The 9,782-nt window shown below is 43.9% G+C and overlaps 1 protein-coding gene across 2 annotated transcripts in view; it reads right to left on the bottom strand.

Moving 5' to 3' along the window:
- The window catches only part of sesn1 (sestrin 1), a 77,006-nt gene that overhangs the window by 3,050 nt on the left and 64,174 nt on the right, over positions 1–9,782 (bottom strand). Inside the window, exons 1-8 of one of the 2 annotated variants that reach the window (XM_033648207.2) lie at positions 3,205–3,468; positions 2,361–2,426; positions 2,073–2,273; positions 1,794–1,976; positions 1,242–1,478; positions 797–1,051; positions 520–710; positions 263–407 (exon numbers count right to left, since the gene is read on the bottom strand). In XM_033648207.2, the coding sequence (XP_033504098.1) occupies positions 263–407; positions 520–710; positions 797–1,051; positions 1,242–1,478; positions 1,794–1,976; positions 2,073–2,273; positions 2,361–2,426; positions 3,205–3,306 (1,380 nt within the window). In that variant the 5' untranslated portion in view covers positions 3,307–3,468. Of the gene's footprint in view, positions 1–262; positions 408–519; positions 711–796; positions 1,052–1,241; positions 1,479–1,793; positions 1,977–2,072; positions 2,274–2,360; positions 2,427–3,204; positions 3,469–9,782 lie in introns of those variants that run through there. The other variant, XM_033648206.2, reaches the window with a different exon arrangement.

Genomic DNA, 9,782 nt, shown 5'->3' with positions numbered 1-9,782 from the left:
GTTGTGTAGTCTCATTTAGCCACATGACATGTAAAGGCTTCAACATTTACAAGTGGGATTATTCAGTGACAAATTTTATGTCAAAGAACAAAACATGAAAATATCTTAACACTGTTACCTACAGACCTTATTTCAGGAATCTGACCAAAAATCCATTCAAAAAATCTCATTGATTTTGAGAAAAGGGAACCGGGACAAATGCTGACTCATTTCCTGATAAAACAGCTGGTACATATCAGGCCATGAGTAATCAGGATCTCACCTTCTCGGAGTGCTGAAACTGCCTCCAGAAACTCTCATACATTCGTTTGGTGGTCTTCTCAGGACTACACACCATAGTCTTAATATAGATCTTAAAGCTGCGGTCCAGAAGCTGGTTTATCTCTCCGTAATCGTAGTCATCATACCTAAAGAGCACAGAGAAACACAGTGTGAGGCGACAGAGCTTAACAGCACACATTCAAAAAAGTAAAGGTTACATCATACAACAAAGTTTCCTCAGTGTATCCAGTGACTGACCTGATGCCGAACATGCAGTGGATGTAGTTCCAGATGGCCCTGCGCAGCATGCTGGTGTCCACATCCTTGTGTGTTGCCATGGTGTTGTAGGTCAGATTGTAGGCCATCTGGAACTTCTCGTCCAGCATCTGACCAACATCAGGGTACAGTCTGTTGACCAGGGAGAAGCCGTGGTCCTCCCAGCTGTAGTCCTGGAGAACAGAGAGATGAGAGGTAAGTAACAGGAACATCTTTTCAGATTAGTGTCCTCGAAGTTCAGACTGTAGTGGATCTCTACCTGCACTCTGAATGTGGGCACATGTTCCCCCCTCCTGGAGAAGTCCTTGTAGCCATAGCTGGGGTCCTCGAAATGTCGGGAGATGTCCCTGGAGGGGACGCCTTCCTCGTCCTCTGCTGTGACCACCAGCATGCTCTCTGTCTTCTCCCTCTCAAAGCGAGTCGCCATCTCCTCCTGGCTAGCCTCCTCATCGTCGCGGCACTCCTGCAGCTGCTTCATGCGCTCCATCAGAACCTCCACCTCGCCACACATCTCCTATGAAGGGCAAGAGAGCACACCTGTGGTTAGGAAAGAGTCCTACAAGAAGTATCTCACACAGCTGCTGCAAACGTCTTAGTATCTACAAACACAACACACCCGCTGCCTGGATTTAAGTTTCACACACTAGTGAGAAGACCCTTACATGCTCTTTCTTACTACACACACACCATCCGTCACCACTCACCTGGTTGCCGAGTGGATCGTCGTGGTGAATAGCATGACCGTTGCCGTTGGCAATGTCACAGACGCAGTACTGGCTGAGGGAGGGGGGTCTGAAAGTGTGCCCACCGTCGCAGTGGATCTCGGGCGTGATGCCGCAGCCAAAGGTGAAGGAGGCGAGGGAGTGGTAGTGTGTGAGGAGGACCACGGCATGGATCAGCTCCGCAAGGGACCAGCTGTGCTCCTCTGCCTTCAGAAGGCGCTGGAAAAAATAAAAGGAAAAATAAAGTGAGCGCTGGCAACTGGAGCCAAATAATGACTTCAATATCACTGACCTTTGAGGAAGTGGGAAAATATGTCTTCACCCTTCCAAACCAATTTATTGTCTCTTCATTTTCCAGCCTCACCCCCTCCATCCCTCTGATCCCTCTGTCACTATACCTCCGCTGCTACAACGCCCAAACACTTCCAAGTTATACAGCTGCAGCTATACTCTAGCCTCCACCCATGATCTCAGCCCGTTACGCAACACTCCTCATGTCCACATCCACCCTCCAGACCGTGCCCGTCCTCTCACCTCGATGTGTTCCTTGGTGAGAAGCCAAGGTCGGTGGGCCAGGATTTTGTTGAGCTCTCCGAGCTGCTGCAACTTCTGCGGGGCTTCGTCCAGGCCGTTCAGCCACTTGGGATCGCCCCCGACCTGGAGGAAGTCATTCACGTGGAGGTTGACCAAGTAGGAACACTGGTGTCTAGCTGCCGCCTGCAGGATCAGGATTGACCACAAGATGTTTAACCACCTGACACAAACAGTTAACTGAGGCGTTGATTTGACATCAGAGGACAAACATGACTGTACCATGATGCCGATGTAGTGTCGGTAGTGCAAAGACAGGGGTCCATCCATCTGCAGCAGGTAGTGCTGCGTCCGGAGAAAGCTCTCCAGGTACTGCGGGTGGAAGCCCATCACCAGAGAAATGTTGTCGAGACGACCGAGGGCTGCAAACGCATCCTCAAGTATCGACTGTGTCCTGGCGTCCACTTTACTGACTTGAAGAATCTAACAGAAAAAACAGCAATACTTAAGCTTCTTGCATTTAGATTTGTACCAAAGTTAAAAGCTTCTGGTGAGAATGACTGTCTGTACCTCTTTTTCTGGGATAAATCTGCTTGGTCCGTTTCCTAAGGGTCTTGGGATCCTTACTCCCAAGTCCTGCAAGACAAGAAAAAGGAGAAAAACATGCTTTGAATACCACAGGAAAGCAGAGGAGTTTGCCTGCGATCATCACTTCTCATTTTTACAGTCACTGTATTGCTTCACTCAAAGTGAGAAATCAGAGCTGTTAGTTTAATACTAGTAAACATGTCGGATCCTTACTGGTTTAAATGGAAAAATTGAATCAATTATTTAAATAAATGGGATTTAATGTTTAATGGTAGAGGCGACATGTAACTCACAGCTGTCACAATGAGCTGAAAAACATGATTAAACTCTTTATAATAGATGAAAAGTCCGAACACAAAATTATAACCCAATAAAACCCCTCTTCATTGCTTCTATTATGTCCTGTAACTTTCCGCTGCTTGTCGAGACATGTCTCCTAGCGGACACCGTCCCGCAGCGCACAATGAGGCAGATGAATATGAACGGGATGAATGAATGACCAGCCAAATGCGTTTAATTCAGAAATGACACTGGCTGAAAAACAACCCTTGAAACCTGACATGCACGCGACTTCTTCATCTGAACTGAAATCAGCAAAGAAAATAAACCCAGAGAGGATTTATTGACCGAGGACCACAAACTCTTCGTAAACAGGCTGCACAAAGACTGCACTGCAGCTTGTTTGTTCAGAGGAAGGAAAAAACAACGTCGCTTGAAATTATAATGTGATACAATATTTTAAATAATCCAGATGTTAGAATGATGCAACTAAAGGAACAGAGCGTTTTTAAATGGTGTTATTCGCTCCTGAAGCCTTTCTCCTTACCTTTTTGCTGAGCCGTTCACAATGGGTACATATCTTTAACAGGTCTGTCACTGCAAAAGAATTATTTTCCACGGTTTCTGCCGGTGTGACCGCGTGCCTCATCGCGTGTCCTCGCTGCACTTTGATTATTTGAAGAGAATACGGTTTTAAACACCGTATTCCGGATGGCTGTTTCCTCCTCTCTTTGTTCCTTGAGGCACTGGGCAAAGTGCTCAGCAGTCAGCTGTTGCAGCCCTACAGCAGAATACCGTCCTCCGCTGCTCATACATTCGGTAAATAAGTCGAGGCTCGTGCGATTGACGTGCGCGGCGGCCAATCGGGTGGCGAAAACAGCCTCGGCGCGGCCAATGGCAGCGGGGAGGAGAAAAAGAGGGCGGAGCGAAGCGTTGAGGAGAAAGAGGGGGGGTCCTAAACGTGAGCAGAGAGAGAACAATCCCCCCTTCTCTAAGAAAACATCATCACTTCTCTCTCCTTCTTTTGTTCCCTGCTGCAATTGATCATGATTGAATTCACTGTGATGCAGTTACACTCTGTGTGCTAAATAATGGAGGCAATCAATTCAAGGTGATTGCATGCTTGATTTTTCCTCTCTGATCAATCAATCAATAAATAATCAAGGTATGGAGAAAACACCCTGCAGGACTGCTAGAAACAGTTTTCTGCCAAACACAGATATCATGTTTGTGGTATCTCTGTGTGTTGATCTGTGTTATGTGCATTCAATGAAAACAACTAGCCAGCTCCAGCATGCAGCAGCAAGTCCCCCTATTGGCTTCTTGCTGCACCAGGGGGGTAAACCAAGCCCCCACCTGTCCTTGGTGAGCAGCAGAAGAAGGTAGAGAGTTCTGCCTTGCAAAGATCAGCATCAGCACGCAGCGAGATGGATGGCTGCAGGACCTGCTGCTGCTGCAACAACAACAGCCCTTCAGTTAGTGGTTTCGCACCGCAGCCTATCAGACCACAGATAATGCGATCCACCTATCAGCCCCCAGCTGAAGGACTCCTTTAAAAGCTAGGAGGAAGCAGAGACAAGGAAAGGCAGCTCTTATGGCTTTGTTTATCCCAGCCTGACAATAACACGTTCACTAGAAACAGCGTATAACTGGTTTATCACATCGGAGTGGTTAGAAAGTCAATAATTACTCAGAGTGATATCAGATGGGATCTGTCGAAAACAACACTGTGAACCACACATTTTATATTACAGTGTAAGATGCACCTTGCTTCACACAAACAGGTCTGAATGTGGAAACGACTGGCACACTTGTCTTTGAAAATTCCTGGTAAACAACAGATAAATTTCATCTCAAAGCACATGCGAGTCAAGTGTTGTTTCCACTGCGGATTGCCAGCGACCACATTACAAAAGCATCCACATATTGGGCAGTGTGCACATCTGTGCGTCATGTTTCTGTGTGAGATTTCTAAATAACATGTTTCCCAAGCATAACAAAATACACTTTTCAGAGGTTTCACAAAGACTCGTTTCATTGGAAGAAAACGACACAATGGTTTGGCTTGTTTGGAAGAAGTCATACATTTTGTGAGATACTATGTTTCAGTTCATCCTTTGGGCAACGACCCTGGCTACATAAGTGTTTGGGATAACGGTGAAGAGATACACAATAAAACAAACAAGTTAAATTTGGAAACTGTGAGGAGATGGTGAGTGAAAGACAAGAAAAGGCACGTCTGCCCTGTGTACTCTGATCAAGAGCCTGCCAGGCCAGTTTGGCAACCGGCTGCAAGTCCCCAGCAGTGACAGTTAGATAGCACAGTATTCAGCAGGTTCATTGTGTGGATCGAGCCAACTGCCCCCAGCCCCCCCCCCCCCTCCCTGGTTCCTCTCCTGATGCCACAGAGTGGGGTGCGGGGCAGTGGTAAACATGTTCCCAGGGCTGGAGTCAGCACTCCCAGGGCTGCTGGGAGCCCCATGGCTCAGCAAAGCTGCAGAAGAGGCTGGTCAGCGTTAGGGCTTACGACACACCAAACCTTTTCACATAAAAGCGCTTAGGCTCGGGGGGTCCAGCCTCGCGGACGGGGCCAAACACTATTGTCAGAGTGCACGCACTGACTCCTCTGTAGGCTTTACTGTACTAACATCAGGAGTATCTGTGTGTGTGCAGTGATCCAGGCATATCTGCTCCTTCAAACATCAAGGCCGTTATTACTCCTCCTGTTCACCGTCTTTGGTCCAAATGATAAAACGCTGCATGTTTGCAGTTGGTACTCCCAGATGAATTATGCAAACCAGAGCGTGTAAACAAGTTACACAGAATTATAAGAAGCATGTGTAATGACAGACTCAAAACACTTAACATCCGTACAATATTATATATGTTTTGGAATGATTTGGAAAGCTCCAGACAAGGCTCATAAGTGACTTGAGTTCAGGTGTTTTTGTCCTACCCAGGACAGGACTTTGAACTGTTTTCCATGGTTATTTGACTAGTGCAAAAGAAAATAGTGATTGTTAGTTGTTATGGTGACATCACACGTCAGTCGGGCCGTGAGGAGTGTCACACTCACTAGTCTGATAATTCCGTTTTGGCCTATTTTTACACAGATCTTTCTTATTACATCTAAAAATACAACTGTGCACTAATCCAAGTTTCTGTCTTTCACAGAACAAAGACTAACCTTATCTTAATTGCCTTGTTCACTCATTGTAAAACACAAACTCCACAGAAACAAAATAGATCTAAAAAAAAGTCTTGTTTGCCATCTAATTAGTTAGTCCAACAACTATCAGCTCATCAACCCTTTTTTATATCAAGTTAGATGTAAAAAATATGCTGCCTCTACATGCCGTTATACTCACAGTCTTTCTAACGATATGTAAAATAACTTTAAGTTGCTGGCTGGTTCTCACTCTTTCTTGGTTAGCATTGTCACCTCACAGCAAGAGGGTTCCTGGTTCAAACCTGGGGTGGGGAGCCCTTTTGTGCGGAGTCTGCATGTTCTCCAGGTACTCCGGCTTCCTCCCACAGTCCAAAGACATGCAGGTTAATTGGTGACTCTAAATTGTCCGTAGGTGTGAATGTGAGTGTGAATGGTTGTCTGTCTCTATGTGTCAGCCCTGTGATAGTCTGGTGACCTGTCCAGGGTGTACCCTGCCTCTCGCCCAGTGTCAGCTGGGATAGGGGTTGCAGGGAGCTGAGGTCTAACAGGATAAGCTATTATGGAAAATAAATGAATGAATGAATGAATGAATGAATGCAAAAAATGGAGGCCACTCAAACTGTCCTGCTACGCTGATTTGAATGGGAATGTCCATTCTACTGTCATTTTATTTCTGTGGTTGAATTCGTCTCCTCACTTGAATATTGTCTATGGCGTACACAATCTAAGAAAACATGACTTCACACTTTAGTATATTGTGCCTGACTTGTCACCTGTAACACTTTGTGGTGTCCTCTGAGGCTGGTTGAGAACACGGTGTGACATGTGAAAACCACACTGCAGGTGTCTCACTGGAGTCTGGAGACCTACATCTTTAGATGTCTCAGTTATTTGATGTCTCCTACAGTGATGTTCTTAAACGCCTGATCACTATAAACACAGTAAGGAAATTATCTGAACCACTCCAGACATGCTTTTTATGATCATGTTTCCATGAATGAGCTTGTAAACACTTTGTTACTTGTTTGTTGTTTACAAGATAACACAGTGGCTGAAAGACTCATTAGCTGCTGTGAGGGATAAACCAGTGACCTTTTAGCTACAGGATTGGCCACTAAGTCACCGTGACACCCTGGATCTGTAACAGTGTGAGCATATGTGTGTGTGAGTGTGTGTGTATGATGGGTGTTTGCAGCACAGGGGTTAGGACAACATCGGAAAGATTAGTTATACTGAAGGTTCCTGGAAACAACAGGAATCACCTCAGATTTGTTTTAACAGTGTGTCTATCATCAGATAGTGATCTGTTGGAGGAAAGGCCTGAACAATGGATACATTTCCACTTGTCTTAAACAAATACTAATCATAAAAAACATTCCCATTAAGAGTAATAGCCAGGAATATTATTTAGATCAAAGGTTATTTATATAAACACTTTAATGTCAATTATAAGAAGCTGTTGTCTGCTCAGTTATGACTACTTTAACACCAATTTAACACAACTGAAGCATCTTTACACAAGAAATAGCACAAATTTAAAGCTAAATTAATGAGAAATAACCCACAGTTTCCTGACTTTGTGACAGCTAGTGCTATTCTTACACTACATTTTAACTTTAACCATTATCCCATGTGCTCCACAGACGCTGGAGTTCAGAAAGAGTTACATCGGCTTGCTTTAATGCATGAACCAGTGGACACAGAAACTTAATGCACATGAGAGCACCAGCTTGTACACATTTCATGGAGGAAGAAGCAGATGCTGACAATTTAGAAACTGTGTATTCTGCCACATTTTGGTGGAAAACAAAATATGATTGCATATTGTGCTCCAGGAGTGACCTTTTTTCCCCCCACTTATTAGAATTTAGGAATCCATTTTGTCAACCTTAAAGGCACATTTGGATGGATTTTTTTAAGTAGGGTTGTATGAGATATGGTCGAGGTCAGCTCACTCCAAGTTTTAAGAAGCAGGCAGGAGTACCACCACAGGAGCCATGCAACATACTGCTTAAAAAGATCAATATTGCTTTAAGTGTACACCATATTTAGAATATTTTCACCACTTTGACTTGTTGTTAGACAGCTCTTTCCGACGGGGAACTGCACTAAAAGTTTAACTTATCCATGCTCTCTTTAAAGCCAGACTCCATTGACAAAAACAGTAATTTTACCTCACTGAACACAGGAGGTGCTGGTCTGCCTCGATCAGGTAGTTTGTTTGTGATATTGTGTGACTTTGGTGAATCTAAACTAACCCTTTAAAAACACCAAAGTCACACAATAACACAAACAAACTAACTGATCGAGGCAGGGGTAGACCAGCAACTCTTGTGTTCAGCAAGGTAAAATGACTGCTTTTGTTAATGGTGTCTGGCTTCAGTTCTCCATCTGAATGGGCTGTCTAATGGCAAACTAAGGCAGTGAAAATATTCTACATAAAGCATAAACTTAAACTGTTACTGATCTTTTTTTTAGGTAAGATTTGTTTTAGGCGGTTAAAACACATTTTGCAGCAGTATGCTGCTTAACTCCCGTTGGGGTACTTCTGCCTACTTCTCTAAACTGGGAGTGTGTCAATAGAAATCAGCTGTAGCTAATTACAGTAGACCCTTTCTACACTGCCTGTTCAAGGAGGGAATGTTGTGCCGTTATTTAGCCTCAACGTTTTGTATAAAAGGCACAAATGTGGAAATGGGGGAAAGAGTTTTCTCATCTTTAAGCCATCATCGGAAGTAGTAACAGCACCAAATCAACATCTGTTTAAAAGGGACAGGCAACAGGACAAGAACATGGGCGGGACAGGAGAGAGGTTTTGATGACATATTATATTTGTGACCCACTGCCAGGAGATCTAAAAAACAGCTAGCAGCAGTTAGCAGCTAACTCAAACAAGATCAGCACATAAAAATGTCTGCAAATTGGTTAAACAGTGAGGTTCAGGTGCTCCTTATCCTCCGAGCAGAGGACGAGATCATGTAACATGGACTGTAAATGAGTGTTATTGCCATGTTATGCAATTCTTATTGTTTAGATAGTGCTGACCAACTTGTATGCTGTATGTCACACTAGAGACCAACGTTGTTATGTTATACGTCAAAGCCTTCTACTTGTGGAAGGACGCCATGCTATCTAAAATCACACACTGGGGCAGCATTATGCCAGCGTTGTTTGGTTCTGTGTAAACAAGCAGAATAATCAAGGGTCTTTGTTGCAGCAGTATCACAGGATCTCTATGTAAAATGGGCTGGTGATTATGAGTAAGTACCCCATACAACCCCCACTTCAAAAAATCAGAACTATTCCTTTAAATCCAAGCTGACCACTGTCCCTATGGTTCAAACTACTAATAATTTACAGCCAACAACTTATGAGTCTAGAGCGAGTGAATGTTTTATGTACAAAACATAGTATCAGTCAACAAAGTGTGAAATATGTACCACAGAAATGTGTAGAAAGTTCAATAAGTGACTGTGCCACTGAGGAATTTAAGGTTTAGTGAAGTACTCCAGTAAACAGACATGCAACAGTTGGCATGTTGCTATAACATTTTACAACCAAGTTATGAGGATTACTGTAGAGAGAGGTATAAAAGTGGATACTAAATCTGGAACAATCAATTAGTAGTTTTAAAGTAAAGTAGCTGTTTCATTAAGATCCAACTGTCTACTGTCAAGTTCACTAAACTTTTTATAAGTAACAAAGTATGGCAGCTACTTTCTCAAATGCTCACAAAAGCAGTTGTTTTTTTCCTTTATGAGTGTGGGGCAGAATTAACAACAGGCTTAAACCAATAAAGAGGATGATAAAAGTTAATAAGATTAAAAAACAGAGAGAGGAAGCCATGCCAGACGCAAACTCGGCACACATGTGTGTCTCAGTGCTGCGGCTGCTGTGTTTTCTCATGCAGTAAGACGAGAGGGGAACCGCAGAAACTGTGGGGATGTTCAACAAGT

The sequence above is a fragment of the Epinephelus lanceolatus genome, chromosome 13 (assembly GCF_041903045.1).
Source record: "Epinephelus lanceolatus isolate andai-2023 chromosome 13, ASM4190304v1, whole genome shotgun sequence".
In the NCBI taxonomy this organism is placed as follows: domain Eukaryota; kingdom Metazoa; phylum Chordata; class Actinopteri; order Perciformes; family Serranidae; genus Epinephelus; species Epinephelus lanceolatus.
Note: the sequence above shows the minus strand (reverse complement) of the source record. Positions and strands in the feature narration are given on the sequence as shown.